The sequence below is a fragment of the Zeus faber genome (assembly GCF_960531495.2).
Source record: "Zeus faber genome assembly, chromosome: 12".
Classification (NCBI taxonomy): Eukaryota; Metazoa; Chordata; class Actinopteri; order Zeiformes; family Zeidae; genus Zeus; species Zeus faber.
Window position 1 is genome coordinate 8,864,379 of NC_137196.1, and position 17,140 is coordinate 8,881,518.

General features: G+C 41.4%; 1 protein-coding gene across 2 annotated transcripts in view; it reads left to right on the forward strand.

Annotated features, from left to right (window-relative positions):
* The first annotated feature begins 11,125 nt into the window (after positions 1-11,125).
* The window catches only part of mast3a (microtubule associated serine/threonine kinase 3a), a 38,602-nt gene continuing 32,587 nt past the window's right edge, over positions 11,126-17,140 (forward strand). For both annotated transcript variants that reach the window (XM_080010939.1, XM_080010940.1), the window contains exons 1-2: positions 11,126-11,518; positions 14,438-14,526. In XM_080010939.1, coding sequence (XP_079867065.1) covers positions 11,433-11,518; positions 14,438-14,526 — 175 coding nt within the window. In that variant the 5' untranslated portion in view covers positions 11,126-11,432. The remainder of the gene's footprint in view (positions 11,519-14,437; positions 14,527-17,140) is intronic.

Sequence of the window (17,140 nt, forward strand, 5' to 3'; positions counted from 1 at the left end):
AATATGAATTATCAGATAACTCCTACATGTTTATATAGAACTGTATATATAAACATGCCCGAACCCTAACCCTCCTTGTATTTGTTGCAAACTCTTACATGTTTGTAAAAAACGATATAACTATATAAACATGCCTAGCCCCTAACCCTGATCCTGAACAAATTGCATGGATAAAGGGTTAATAGAATGGATAAAACTCAATGTTTTATCCTCCACACTGTTTATCAACCCTGCTCTTCCAGATGTTTCTCGTGACAAGTATGAATTAGGGTTTTTATTAATCTTCCCTGATGGGGAAGTTGAACTTGTCTGCGCTGTAATTGTTGTCATGATTTTTGTTGTCTCACCAGATTCAGAATTTTTTTTTTTATTGTGGAATAATGTTATAGTCATCTAGATATGAGATACATGTCTCTGTCTGGTGGAGCTATTAGGTGAAACTTCATTGAAAAATATTTTATAAAAAAGAAATGGAAAAAATAAAACATAAATAAAGATTTAATAGTCATTTTTACATATAATTACATTCCATTCAACTCCATTGTGTGAATGTCTGAGTCATTCAGGTGATGAAACTCCTATGTACCCTGCTGGGTGATCCAGTCCCACCTCAGTAGGTGAAAGTGTGTGAAAGGTGTCCAGGTGTGATTCTTGGTTCCCTTTCTTATTTTTGACATGTTCCTTTTCTTATTTTCCCTCTCTCTCTCTCTCTCTCTCTCTCTCTCTCTCTCTCTCTCTCTCTCTCTCTTGCACCTTGAGGTTTCGCTCTCACTTCCTTTCCTATACCCCTTTCTCTTTTGGACTCTGTCTTGAACTGTAGTTCCGTTCCAATCCTTACCCTCCTTTTCCTCCTCCCTCCTTTTGCTTGCGCAGGATAATTGGTTCAACGAAGACACTGGGGACTGGACATGTTATGTGGTGGTGACGAAGGGAGTTGCTATTTTTGGGAGTCACAAAAAGCGTGAGCCTCTGACAGATAGATATTCCTGTTGGGCCAGTAGATAATCTTTGAGGTAATAGTCGTATAATTAGTCCGGGGTGAATGGTCTGTTTCCACTGATAGCAGGTTCCCATAGGTGCAGAGGCCTCAAGGATACAGATTAGCCTTCCCTGGATAACCACAGTGTGTGTGTGTGTGTGTGTGTGTGTGTGCTACAAATGGGCCTACTGTGGTGGTTCTGTTGACCTTTATCATTGAATAAAACTATGTCTCCCTCTAGTGGCAGTGTACTGTACACGTCATTTCATTTCTTTTTTTCCATTCGAAAGATTTTAACAAAGTCAGCCCCACCACATCTCCATACATCTATCTATCTATCTATCTATCGATTCTGTCCGTCTGTCTGTCTGTCTGTCTGTCTGTCTGTCTGTCTATATCTATATATTTATATTTGTACATTGAAAACAATATGAATATAATTAATAGTGGGTTAATATTCCAGATGTTGGTTTCTCTGTCTGGCTATGAAACATGTCTTCAAATAGCAGAGCGCCACCACCAACACCATTTGAGTCATTATTATTATTAAATAAATGAATACGTAAATAAATTAATATGCCTATGAAATAAATCCTGAAATAAATGAGGCAGTACATGTAGACATTAGTAAATATAGTTAAATATTTAGTTTATTTATTTCATGGCACTTTTATTTCATATTGCCACCTTTATTTATTTCATGGCACTTTTATTTCATAATGCCACCTTTATTTATTTCATGGCACTTTCATTTCATAATGCCATTTTTATTTATTTCATGGCACTTTTATTTCATAAAGCCACTTTTATTTATGTCGTGGCACTTTTATTTCATAATGCCCTTTTATTTATTTCACGGTGCTTTTATTTCATAATGCCACATTTCCAATTCTTATACAAATGAATGGGGCGTGGTTTTCTCAAAGATTCAGAGCCGGTGGAGAGAGAGGGCGGCGCCACAACAAACCGTTCAACGGCTTCTCACCATTTTTCTAGTCTGGATTTTTTGAGCGGGGATAAATCATGACTCGGTGACGTGGAGCGGTCATACTTGCCATGGCCCTTCCCCTAACACACGTGTCAAACTCAAAGCCATGTGGGCCGAATCCGACCCACCACGTCATTTTATGTGGCCCGCGAGAACTTAAAGGCTTATCATTATCTTAAAATAAAAGTTTATGCTGCTTTACAGCGTACAGTGACCATAAATTACATCTCCCACAGTGCATGTCGATTTTGTGACCCGCGAAACAACGGCATCCTGCCGCTAGATTGCAGTGTTTCCATATCGGCGTTTAACTAAAGCATTTTTCTAACAAGTGATGGCATTGAAAAAGATCTACAAATAATCCCAAAATGTCCAACAAGAGTAAAATTTATGCAGAGGGAAGGCAATTTAATGAAAGCTGGGAAAGGGAATACATGTTTGTGCTTCAAGGAGGAAAAAACAGGGTATGTCTTCTGTGTCACGAAGCAGTGTCTGTGATGAAGGAAAACAATTTACGTCGGCATTTTGACACCAAACACGGGGCCAAGTATGCTCAACCTAGCCTCCCAGAAAAACATCAAATCGTCCAAGAATTAAAAGGCAGACTGCACTCGCAGCAGAATAAGTTTACAAAAACTACAGCCAAAAATGATGCAGCAGTGAGAGCTGGTTTTGTGGCTGAAGGAATCGCCCGAGCTTCCAAGTGTTTTTCGGAGGGTGCGTTTTTGAAGCACCGCGTGCTTAAAGGTATGTGAGCAGGTGTGGCCCGACCAGATCCAGACTTTTAAAAATGTCAGTTTGTCAAGAAACACCATTGCAGACCGAGGTAAGGAACTCGCCGGCGATCTGACAACACAGACGGCCGAAGAGAGACGCCGATACCTGGCTTTTTCATCTATCCATTTTCATAAGAGGCGTGAAGGCAGACTTCACTGTCGACGAGGAGCTCTTGGATGCAGCTGCCATGGAGGGACATTTTTGATGCGGTGGAGAGGTCCGTAAAAAAACTAAATGGCCCTGGGAAAAGTTGGTGGGGCTGGCTACCGATGGCGCACCTGCAATGTGTGCGTCACCTCATCGACTTCACCCAGAACTTGACCAATATAGTTGTGAACTGAGACAGCCCTTATTGTTATTTTGAGTGAATTACATATACTACTTTGTAAGTGAAGCAATGTAGTCAGTGTGTTTACAGCTGCATGTGTTTATGCAGCCAAATGTTTACTGTCATCAAAACCATCCCATTAGTTGGATGTCTGCCCTCTGCAAGGCTGTCTGCAGCCATTTGTTTTTGTAAAATGCCACATCTGTCACACATGTTCTTAGCAGCTCACAATTATTTGTTGTACCATAGTTCTGCGCCTCTCAACTGTGACAAAAAAAAATTTTCAACAAAGTTGATGTAATAATTTGTGTTTGATGATGTTTTTCTTTGTTATGCACTTGAAAAGTTTGATCTTTGATTGGTGGAGAAATGTGGGTTTCTTAACCTGATCATTTAAAGGGATTTAATGTTATAATAACACAGAGCAATGTGCTCACATATATTTTTACATTTGTGTAAATGCATGTAGAATATTTGTACACTTGAATTAATAATAATCAAATGCAGAGACAGTTGTTTAACAATACGTTAAGGAGTAGTTACATTTATACAGTCTTACAGTTACAACCCTTGAGGGCAACCATAATGCTGATGTGGAATCGGAGCATCAGAGGTGAAATAAGCTTATATAACAGCCTGGAGTTTGGGATGAAACACTGTTTTGGGAATAAACACCTGGAGTAAAAGGATGGAGGCACGGAACACAAAAATTACCGTCCACTTGGTTTGACCGCGCAGGGGCAGGGGGGCCACCGGAGAGCGGGGAGCCCCGACCTGGCCAGTGGAGGAGCCAGCAGGGGGCACCGGAGAGCGGGCTGCGGCGCTCTGAGGTGAGCAACTAGACAACACAGAGGCCTGGGTTCAGCAGGACATTTAAACATGGGAGTTGTAATTACTCCAGCGTAAACATTTAACACGATTAACGGGATCGGGCGTGGTTTCTGCGTCTTCGGCGAACACCCCCCCCCCCCCCCCCAGCATCTCAGATCAGCGGGAACTGCCCTTTTTTCTCCCGATCTTGGAACCAAACTTTTATATACTTGCCGATTTTTTTGATCGTTCCAATCTGGCCGGGTGGTTATTGACACATTTTAATGTGGTGTGACAAACTCGGAACGGATATTTATGGTGGCTCTACAGGGACTTTAAGGAGGAGTTCAGGCCATGGAGGGTAAAGAGAGACGTTCACGCCTGATTGCTTCCACTAACGAGCGTGGATCGTTGGAAAAGACGTCACATGGGATCATGAAACCACGACGAGGACAGACCACGCTCAGCATTCCACTGGTCATAAGGGTGACCCAAAACGGAAGCCCATGACATTTGCGAAGATAATCTACATTTTTCTGTTTTTCTTCTTTTTTCGGGGGTCACTTATATATATATATTTTTTATATATTATTATTATTATTATTATTTATTTATTATTATTATTATTATTATGTATTTATTTATTTATTTATTTATTTATTTATTATTATTATTATTATTGTTATTATTATTATTATTATTATTATTATTATTATTATTATTAGTATTATATTTTTTGTTAATTTTGTTGTTTATCATTTGGTTCAGTGTATATTGTCATATTTTATTGTGTACAGTCAACCAGTTTTATTGTATATTTCCACATCTATCTATCTATCTACCCACCTATCTACCCACCTATCTATCTATCTATCTATCTATCTATCTATCTATCTATCTACCCACCTATCTATCTATCGATCGATCGATCGATCTATCTATCTATCTATCTATCTATCTATCTATCTATCTATCTATCTATCTATCTATCTATCTATCTATCTATCTATCTATCTATCTATCTATCTATCTATCTATCTATCTATCTATCTATCTATCTATCTATCTATCTATCGATCGATCGATCGATCGATCGATCTATCTATCTATCTATCTATCTATCTATCTATCTATCTATCTATCTATCTATCTATCTATCGATCTATCTATCTCTGTCTGTCTGTCTCTCTGCCTCTCCGTCCGTCTATTTCTCTCGAAGAGGATTTCTGTTTAAAAAAAAGTTGCGACAGGTTACTCGATTTGTTCAACATTAAACCAGGCCGAGTGGGACATATAAGGTAGCACAACTAAGTAGCATATAGGGTGCTTTTCTTGTTCTGCTCAGTCAAATATACAGTCTGAAAAAAGATGAAATAGGAGGACAATAAATCCATTAATTCCCAGGGATATAATCAACAGGCATCTCGTTGGAATTGATTGGTGTTGGATATAAAAGTACGTGCATAAAATTTATTGCAATATCAATAAAAGCAAATGCATTGAATTTAGTGCTTCTATGCACGACTATATATTCTCCACTGAACTAAATCTTGAGGGCCATACAATACATGTGTAACCCAAAAATATAACATTTTTATGTTATAATATTTAAAAAGGATTCAAGATAAAAACAAGTGTCAATACTATCCAGAATAAAATATATGTTTTCAAATGTGTTTTTTTTCCTTCTAGACCCCTCCACTAAGAGGGAAGGACAACAATAACATTTTGTTCGCCAGCGATAACAACACCATCGACTTAATCTTTGTTGTCACATTTGTTATTTGTTTAAAATAAACTCAGTATTGGGTGAGTTATGAGAGTGCTGAATTAATCATATACGATGCTCAGATAGAAATTGAAACAGAAAGGACAAAGGGAGGATTCATGCTTTTGGCCTTACATCAATGCACATGTGATGCGACAAAACAAGACAAGCCATTGTTATACGGACAAAACCTAGTGTGTCTCCGTCAAACCCACTATCACCCACCCTTCACACACACACACACACACATAATTCCACCATGTTGAATATCAGTGTGTCACTCTATAGCCTGTGCTTCTTTCAGCGTGCTATGTGTAAGAGGTCGAATCAGATCCAGATCCAGAAGCTCTGGATGAAATTAGTCGATTTAACCGTCATTTCCTCTAGCTGCTATAGCCTATAAGGTGGAAGTATTAAACAGTAATGCAAAATGCACCACAGTGCATTAAAAACATTTCTCCCATACACATTAAGAAGCTACTAAATATATTTTTTTTTGATGGATTGAATGATTCATTAGGTCCATATCCATGTTAATGACACCACCATTATCACCACTGTAATCAGGAGATGCATGAGCACTCATCTGCAGAAAAAAGGTACAGTCAGATTTTATACCATATTGAAGACTGTGTTATATATGACACATCCTTTGACTTTTGATCCTGAAAGTAGATATAGGTCACTGCAGTACTTTCACTTTTACTAGAGTAATATTGTGTCAGGTATTTGTGCTTTTACTGAAGGGAAAGGTCTGATTATGTCTTCCACTACTGCTTTATAACTATACTATATACTTACTATATAAGTATTTTGCATTTTGTATATCAAATGTTATTATCATAAAAATAATAATAATAATGCATATAGCTGCAGGCAGCAATACACAGGGTCCAGTTTCGTCGTTTTAAGTACATATTACAATTTTCCTGTGAAACACAGCACAATACTGTTTACAAAAAGCAGCTGTCTGCTTGTTGGCTGTAAATCATGGTATGTCATTGGTATAACTCACTTTGATGTGATGTGCGGCAACGATGATAGAGGGATGTAATGACGCGGTGATAACTTTCTGCGGATTAGTTATGGTTTTCCGGGTCCTAGTTTTCCGATGCGTTCCGGGTAACTAAGAAAGTATGAAACGCATCATGGACTTCCACAGTTTGTATATTATGACTTCCTCAAAGCTCGTAAAGTAAGGAGGGACAACGCCGCATCGAACACAGGTTGAGATGCGAACAGAATGCCTTAATTCACTTTACTTTACTATACACAAGTATTTATTTACAAAAGGAGCAAGAGATGAAATATCAATAGAACAGCCATACACACACACATTGAATGAGGATGTCACAAAGCATTTTACTCAAAAAACAAATCTCTCCACCCCCACGAAGTAGCACGAACATTCGGCTACTTCCGGTCAAATTTAATCAGTTTTTCACTACTTCCTGCTCCGAGTGTAGATCGATATGGATGAACCTTGAACCACGAGATGTCTGTGACGTCCCAGTTCTAACGAGACCTCAAACGTGTCCCTGGGTCCAGCGGTTGTCTTGTTCCAGACACTCTGAGCCCGAGAAATGCCCATGAGAATAATAATAATACAATTTTGAACACAAAACAATAGAGTTTTTTTTATTTATCTTATTATATATTATACAATTTATATATTTTTTATATTATTGTTGTGATTTTGACCGATTATGATATTGAATTAACACCGCACACAGGGGAGTGACACCCCCCCCCCCCCCCCCAACACCACCACCACCACCATCTACCATCCAACCCTCTCTCCCCTGCGGGAGTCATACCGTGCGCACCCATCCAGCCTCCTCCAATCTCCAGCACCAGGCAAGGCATAACAGGCAGCCCCCAGGGCGGCGTAGTGGTGGTGATGGTGGTTCGCCACCGGTTTCGTCCCAGCTTGCAGTGTGTGGAGGACATGACGCGGGCGCGGCGGCAGCGGCGGCAGCGGCGGCAGCAGCACCATGGGCTGAATCCCAGCGACTGAGGGGAATCTGCGTCTGCCATGGACGAGCCGAACATCCTGAGACGGCGGGGTCTGCAGGTAACACGTGTTTGATCCCGTACGATACCGGATGGTCAACACGGCCGTCACGACGCGAGAGGGGGGGGGGGGGGGGGAAGACACGAAGGCTTTTCCACGGATGGTGGTGGCTCGGCAGCCTTGACATTTTTTTTCCATTGACACTTGTAAGCCTGCGATGTCCCTGCGACAAATCAAGTTGCTAGGGTGACATTGCTTATTATTAATATGAATATTATTGTTATTGTTCGTATTGTTATTATTATTATTATTAGTAGTAGTAGTAGTATTATTTTTATTATTATGATTGTTATGATGCGTTTTGCCAAATACAATCCACCGTGCATGCATGTTGTGAGTGTTACCGTCTGCTGTGGAGATTTGCCATCCTCGTGTTGCCTTGGCGACAGGGACGGACGACAAAAACACACCGCTTTGATCCTGTGACGCTGGTCACGCGTGTCATTAACGGGCTATCGCACGAATTCGGGGGTTGATTTTTTTTTTGAAAGCTCATTTTGGCATCGCCGAATAGGGAGCGCTGTCATTCCCCGTTGTCTCTTCGTGAGATGCGTCCCGAGAGAGATTGCGTTTGGTTGTTTCCATCCGCCGCCGATGGCCTTTCTTTGATACCGAGGCCGAAGCCAAGTTTATAGTTTCATCATTGTCGTATTTGAGCTTATCGACCGTAGACATGGCGGCACAACAACATCACACCGCTGTTAAAAATGGGGGGGGGGACATCCCACACCAAAAAGTATCCACGTTTAGATCGAAGTGAGCGTTACAATAATTGCACATCCCCCCCCCCCCCCTTTTTTTTTTAAATATGATCTGCTTGTGTTGGGATTCTCAGTAATAGGGACGTGAAAAGACATTTTATTCACAATATCAATGGGTCAATGAGCTGACTGCAGACCGTTGTCTATGAATATTTTTTAAAGGAAAATCGATCTTTTTTTTTTTTTACACGCTTGTGTGTTGACAACCATGCGCATACAACTGCAGCCGTGTCCTTCAGCCCCACTTGGCACACAGGGAACCAGGCCACGCCGCAGCTCATCGTCTGTTCTTTATTTGCTACCTGGGAATTTGGGAAAACGGATGTGACGCAGAGGTTATATCCCTGATGATAATGCATTACCATTATGGCGTGTTACATATAAATAAAACACTGAAACTTTGGAAGCTGTTTTACCCATATACCCACTTTTGAAAATAAACAAATAAACAAACCAATCAATAAATAAGCAAACAAAAAAATATATATATGTCAAATGTATACACAGCATTTATTATGTCAGATAAATGACAAATTTATATAAATAGCCCAAAATACTCTGTCTATGTTTTTTATGCTATTTATATAAATTTGACATTTTCTTTTTTTATAACTATATAAAATGTATATTATAATTTATATATGTATTATATTCGAATATGTATTCTCCATTTTTGTAGCTTTTTTCTTTAATGCCAATAGTTTGTAGTTTAACGCGCCAAACCTCACCAGAACAAATTCCTAGGACATGTAAATGTATAATATATATCTGGTGGAATAAACTGATTCAGACTTTTTGGAACCATAGCAGCCATTACGGACCCCCCGGCGATAATAAAGGGTTATCTTATCTGATCTCCAAAACCAGAACATACTGTACTGTCTGACCAAGAAAACATCATGTGGAATTCAGTCCCCCCCCCCCCCCGTTTCCCCCCCTATAAAGGCCACATCTATATACAGTATGGGCAAAACAACCATTTATGCATCCTAGAATGTCAGAAAAGAACATGGACTCAGCGGCCATTTTCACTCTGGCCTTATCTTTCTTTTTCCATTTCAGAAAGAACTGAGTCTCCCACGAAGAGGAAATGTGTAAGTAATTGACTTCTTTACCCCCCGCCCCCCTCCTGTCTCTCTCTCTCACTCACTCTTTTCATTGAGTTTGTCACTTGAGGGCTTATGTCTCACAGCTTTGAGAAACCAGACCTTTCCGAGGCCTCGCTTCACTGCCCGGACAGGTCCGACGACACAGGGCTTTGTGGGGAGACTGGGTTAAATATATGGCGGAACAACAAAAGAATCCTGGAGGGCGGTCCTGTTGACGGCTTGGGTGTTTTCCTAAATAAGCTCAAGTCAACATGCTTTCTGGAAATATATAATATAGCCGCCGTCCTCTGTTTTGAATGGGTTGAAATCTGAAATCAATTTTTCTGATGTAAAAATGGTATATTCAATCTGCACTGGCTGCCTTTGAGTAAGCAGTGACCTCCCTCAAAGGAAGCTGTTCAGTGTTGGGTTTTAAATAGATTTTGTGTTTTTGACTTTGCTTTTTCTGTATAGAAGATACAGGACTCTCTTTAAATCCCGCCAGATGTGTCAATGGCTCATGGCAGATCACGTCATTCACCGGGCCTTTGAAAACTTGATTTAATCACAATCTGCTGCATGAAGACGGTTGTCGATCCCTTCGCGCCACCAACCAGCACTTGCTCTGTACGACGGCAAAGCATTGAATTCTTTGAATTGAATATTTGAATAATAATTGAATAATAATTTAACATTGAATAATGATTTATTTGACCCGTATGCAATTTGATGTTACATGACATAAAGTTCCAAGTCAAATTCCCTCCATTTGAAACCCTTTACGTTAACATAATCAGATTTGTCAGTGATTGACACAGTAATCAACTGATCGACCTTCATTTCACCTTGAGAAACCGTGGTGGAAGAATATCCGGATTTACAATGATGTTGAGGTACATCGGGAAGTAAAATACAGTTCATTGGAAATATATGCCTTTAAAAAAAATGAATAAATAAATGCAATATAATGAAAATATAATAAAATCTATAAATGAACAATGGGAATATGAGCGCTATTAATTAAGGCATGCAAAGGTTAAGATTTAGTCTCTGGGACCCCAATCTTTTTATATTGTTATTGTTGTATATGATTTAGTGTCTATACTCTGGTTAGGGAGATAACGGTGAAACTAGTATAAAAAACACTCATTATTGTACTTCGCCAAAGTCTTGTCAATTAAACCGTGTGTGGTTGGATAGCAGTGCGAACTGTTGTTGTCGCCTTTGTTTGCTGGGAAGCAAACAGGAATATTAATAATAACAATTTCAAATAATTCATAGATAAATAAATAAAAACCAACAGACAAATAAATCAACAAAAATTAAACCCAATCAATTAAAAAAACAACAAAAAAAAAACAACAACATGATTCGTTCATCACCAGATGACCAAATCGTGCCAGAATGACAACTTCCTGCTTCTGCCTTTAGCCCCGCCCCCTGCTCTGTCCCACGAGCTGCCGCCGCTGCTGACACGGTCGCGCGGGCGCTGTTGCAGGAAACTTTCTACCACTTCCACGATGATCCGGTGAGCTGGTCCGGGGATCCGTCACGTCCCTCCCGGAACACTGACCGGGAGCGCATTGCGACCACCGCGGGGAGAAAAACGAAGAGGGAACCGCCGCCGAGATGTCCAGCACGGCTGTCTCCTACCGGACGACTCCGTCGCTAGGGGTACAGGCTCAGTTTGTGCCAGCCCTGCGTGGAGTGTATCGTTTCGGGCACTCCCAAAAATAATCCCGAAGGAAGCGATTTTTAAAAAACAACCCCCCCCCCCCCCCCAAAAAAAAGCAAAATCATGGTCGGATTATAGATGATACCTCGCCCGGTCGGATCGATATTCTTCCTCAGTTTCCATCATGTCTGACCAAAATCACTATTGGACCGTGTTGCCGAGCTACAAAACCAGTTTTGTGACTGGTGCCATGATGAAACGGACAAAAGGGTAAATACGGCGCCTTCATGTTACATTTCTTAGGATTCAACAACCTGAAAGTCACAAACGTCAATATAGACATATCTTATTGTCGATTATCATCAACTATTGATTCTGACTGTCCCTCCCTTGCATAACAGCAATGTGGTTCTTTATTCACTGCGGGGCTTAAACACCGTCCTATGTAAATAATAATAATAATAATAATAATAATGTTGTTGTGGAAAGTTGAGCTCAGTAAGTTCTAAGCTGGTGGTAAACAGTGCGTGTTGGTCACATCCGCCCTTTTTTTTTTTGTTTTTTGTTTTTTTTTTGTTTCCGAGACAGAAACGTGGCCATTGCTGAGTGTGTGTGTATGTATGTATATGTGTGTGTGTGTGTGTGTGTGTGTGTGTACTGTTGTGGGGGCAGCGTGTGTGTGTGTGTGTGTATTGTCTTCAAGTGCTGCCAGCGGTCACATAATACTGTAAGGGACCCAAAAAAAAAAAAAAAAGGTCTCTATCCGTGTAAGATTGGGTTACAGGTCAGCACAGAATCACAGTTTACCCCTGAGAAAGGGTGGATGAAAATTGATAGTTCCACTAACCCGTCCAAGGGGTTATTGATTTGACTCATGAAAATACCCATTAACTTATTTTCCGTGTGTGTGTGTGTGTGTGTGTGTGTGTGTGTGTGTGTGTGTGTGTTGAGTTCATGCATCAGGGGAGTTATGCCAATGCAGTGGCCATTTTAGTGACTCAAGAACATGATGGTCAATGACTTAATGGAAGCCTTGACTGCCAACGCACAGGAGCCACATGCAGGCCGGCCCTCTTGGTGGAGGGCGTTCGTAACACTACATGGCTCTCCGTGGAAGCCCCCCCCCCACAGACCACCACTGTTCTTCCCCACCATGAATAGCCTTATCGCTGCCATGTGTTGATAACACCAGCACATGATCCTTGGCGCAGCACAGTGATCCTTTGATGCCATGTTGCTTATATGCCAATGATAAACATGGGCCTCTGTTAGGGAAACGGTGGTTATGGGGTTAAAGTGTCAGGCTGATCTAGGAGCCCGCCAGATGAGTTAATTCCAACTGAGACCGGTTTCGGGCTCGTGACATCTTTCCTGTCAAGGTACTTTGGGTCGTTTTGTTTTTTGCGGGAGGGGGCGGGCGCCGCCCCAGTTCTGACCCAGAAATGTCAGGCACACTCGTTGTCGGTGCTCCTGGATTATTCTAGGTCATCACCAGAGCCAAAGAGAGGGAAAAGGCGGCATCGACAACGCAGCCTGGAAGGACATCATTGGCGGAGAGTGTGATGTGACCGGATAAGCCTTGTGGGAGATAGGAAAACAAACACAAAAAAAGACCCAGCTCTGCTCGCCCAACTGTCACCAGTGCACGCCTGGGGGGCGGGAGAGGGTGGGAGGGGAGGGTGGTAGCAGGGGACAGAAGCCATTGGATAGAGAAGTTCTCGGCTCAACGCAACGGGTGGCTTCCTCTTAATCAGGATAGATCACCGCGGTAACTGATGCTGCACGGTTCACCAAACGATTGCGTCGAGCAAATAACATCTGCATTCACAAAATCATATTTTTGGTTTCCTGGTGCCAGTAATACTAACTTATTTCATGTTGTTGTATTTGGATTTCATTACTTCATGTTATTTTTTTCATTTTTAGATCACAGCAAGAAAAAAACGTGTGTGCGTGTATGTATATATGTGTGTTTAATTTTATATATATATATATATATATATATATATATATATATATGTGTATGTGTGTGTGTATATATATATAAGTATATGTATATATATATATGTGTGTGTGTGTGTGTGTGTGTGTGTGTGTGTGTGTGTGTGTTGTGTGTGCGCAGCCACAACATCACCACCACTAATAACCACTAATATTGTGTAGCTCACCCTCATGCCGCCAAAACAGCTCTGACCCGTCCCACAGATGCTCGATCGGATCGGACCCTAACCCCGGCCATCCACATGATGTAGAAGAAAAAGTGATTCATCAGACCACATCCACCAGGCCAACTTCTTCCATTGCTCCATGGTCCCGTTCTGACGCTCACATGCCCATTGTAGGCGCCCATTGTGAACACACAACACAGCGCATCGCAGCAAGCTGTGATGCGCTGTGTGTTCTGACACCTTTCTAGCAGAGCAGCATTAACTTTTTCAGCAATTGTGCTACACTAGTTCTTCTGTGGGATCGGACCAGACGGGCTAGACTTCGCTCCGCGTGCGTATCACTGAGCCCGTGGGCGTCCATTTCTCTCATTAATGGCTGCGTGCGGCGTGTGTGCTGCGTGCACGCTGCGTGCATGGCGTCTCAGCGTCACCCTTTCTCAGTCTCAGTCGGTCAGTATTCACTGCACTAGTGTTCGCAATCTCCAAGACTGAAATAACGGTAAGGGGGCGGGTCCTCGCTGAACGACCAATTACCTGAACAACCTGGTCGTAGGAACGGAACTCAGTCATTAAGTGAGGAGTACAGGCTGAAATAGCATTACCTTTGTGTACAGTATGGTCATGCTCTTGTTTTGTGAAACCCATAAGGCGGGATACATTCCATATTCCATATTCCTGAATTTCCCCCTCGGGTGATAAAGTACTATTTTATATTATCTTAGCTTATATTCGGATTGGCCAATGTCACCTTCACTGCCGGGGCCGTTTCTGAAACCTTAACTTTAATATGCACATACACCAACTGCATATGGGAATATAGTGTTACGACCAAATTACCTGATTTGTGATCTGATCTATCACATTTACTGAACAGCAGTTAGTTGACAGTTTGTGGTCATTACAAGATAATGGTCATAAATTTTTCCAACAGTGGGGTCTGTGGGTTACACTATTTATTATTATAATATTACATAACCAAAATGGCTGTCTCTCTCTCTTGCTCCCTCTCCCTCTCCCATAGCGCCCGTAACAACAAGAGAAGGAGTCTGGCCGTTGGAACCCCTTCGCCCACGCTGTCACGACCACTGTCGCCTCTCCCGTTAGCCACAGGTACTGGTGCGTTGTTTGTGTTTGTTATGATGCTCGGCATCACTAGACCCTATTTGGGTCTTCTTTATTTGCCACTCATTAAAAGTGTGTGTGTGTCTAGCAGAGCAGGGCAGTGTATTGGAAGATAAATACCTCGATTCCTTAATACCGGTTCCTAAATAACACTTGTTTTTCAATCCCCTTTGAACACCGAAGAGATAAACTACACATGTATCAAACTTTGCAACCAAATATGTTAATACTAGGGATGCAGCGGTACGGTGGGCCTACTGTTCAGTATTTATCACGGTTTCTGGGCCATGGTAACGGTTTTGGTATCTTATATTTAAGAAATAAAATCAATTAATTAAAAAAAAATTAAAATGTGTGAACAATGTTTTTATAGTAGTCTGCAACAAAAAACTAGTGTAACGCTTTGTGTGTGTGACTGAGGGGGAGACGGGAGACGGGAGTTCAATTTCATTGGTTATAATTTGCATAAGTTCATCTGGTTGGAGGGGAAGTGTCCAGCATAGTGGATCATTCAAATATTAATTTTCATTAATATATATATATATATATATATATATATATATATATATATATATATATATATATATATATATATATATATATATATATTTATATATCAATAATATTTTAAAAACATTTCACAATAAAAAAAACAAACAGTACTATTGTTAGTTATTTTTGTGTAGAACAGGTATAAACAGTATTTTTCACACATAAATAATAATAGTAAAATAACTTATTGAAATAAAACCTCACAGTCAGACCAGTGCACGTGTGCCTTTGTTTTGTGAACCTGATGTGACAGTGGGTGCACTCCTTCTCAGCCAGGGCACCTCCAGGCGAGGGAGGAGCATAAGCAATTACATAGAGGGGGAAACATTTGCCGGCGGCGGGAGACGGCAACTTAGAAGAAGAATCTTTTAATTATCACACAACAAAACCACACAACAACACATGCACACACACACACATGCTTTGATGGTGGCTGGTGAAATGTGGCCTCTGCATTTGACCCATCCTGGCTTGTCCTTCCTCCGGGGGGGCAGCCAGGAGCAGTGGGCAGCATACGTGGACGCGCCCGGGGACCAGGTGACGAGTGTCCATCGCTGGTCAGACGATGATGTGTGCATGTTTTTTTGGGGGGGGTCCTTACTGACGTTAGGTGGAGGAAACCCCATGTGAGCACGGGGAGAACATGCAAACTCCACACAGAAAGGCTCCTATTTGGGAGATAACCTGCCTGGAGCACGGTGCCAACAGCGCCCCAGGCGCAAACAACACAACATAAAACTGTTAAACTTTACAAAAAAAAGAACGGCTCATCACACAGTTTGTTCCTACAAAAGAGCTGTTCAAAAGAATCAGATCGTTCGTGAACGACCCAACACTAGTGCAAGTGGAAGCGAGTGTCTGAAGAGTAGTCCGTAATAAATAGGGACACAGCCATCCCAGGGGGTTATTTTCCGACTGCGCACCTTGATTGATTGCACTCTTCACAAGCAGACCCCGTGTGGCTGATGTTGCCAGTGGAGGTCCAACCATGGATTTGTGGGAAGTGTGCACTTACAGCACACTGTGCCGCGTCCATATACTGCGCCAATGCATCCGGTGGACTTCTACAGTGATAGCGAAATACCACAGTTCACATGTACGTATTGAACTGTAGGGGGCGTACCGAACGGTGCGACCGTTGCATCCCGAGTTGATACGTGTTTCTTCAAACTGCCCATTCTGCGATCCAGTCTTCAAAAAACGCTGTATTCGGAGTCATGTTTACCCGATACACAGATTTGTGAATTTAAAGTGACCTTTCCAACTCCAGATAGTGACCTAGGAGAGCAGAGGATCAATAGGCAGCTTAAAGCAGGAAGACCGTGTAAACAATCCCACAACCTTTGCCCTGTGTGTTGGGAAGGTCCAGAGGCCTGAATAACAGCCTTGCAAAGGCTTTTCTTGAAAAGTGATAAAATTAAAAACAATTTTCTCCAGTATACCTGCATGCCTTTGGTATGTCATAGAGTTAAGCAAAGAAACTGTGAAAAGAGATAAATTATTGCCAAAGAGATCAATTATATTCTAAAATGGCCTGGACAGATTTGTTGGTACGCCTGAGAAAAGATTATAAATAATTCGATTATTGTGATATTTCAAACTGTTTTCTTTAATTGGTATCACACATGTCTTCAATCTTATAATCAGTCATTCAGCCTGTTTCAATGGAGAAAAGTAGTACACATACTACTCACATAGTACTCTGCTGGTTGGTATCATAGTGTGCACCACACTGAACATGGACCAGAGGAAGCAAAGGAGAAAGTTGTCTGAGGAGATCAGAAAGAAAATTATAGATAAGCATGTTAAAGGTAAAGGTTATAAGACCATCTCCAAGAAGCTTGATGTTCCTTGACTACAGTTGCAAATATTATAACGTAGTTTTAAAGTCCATGGGACTGAAGCCAACCTCCCTGGACACGGCCACATGAGGAAAATCTAACCCAGATTAAACAGAAGGATAGTGTGAATGGTAGAAAAAGAGCCAAGGACAACTTCCAAAGAGGTAGAAGCTCAACTCCAAGGTCAAGGTACATCAGTGTCTGATCGC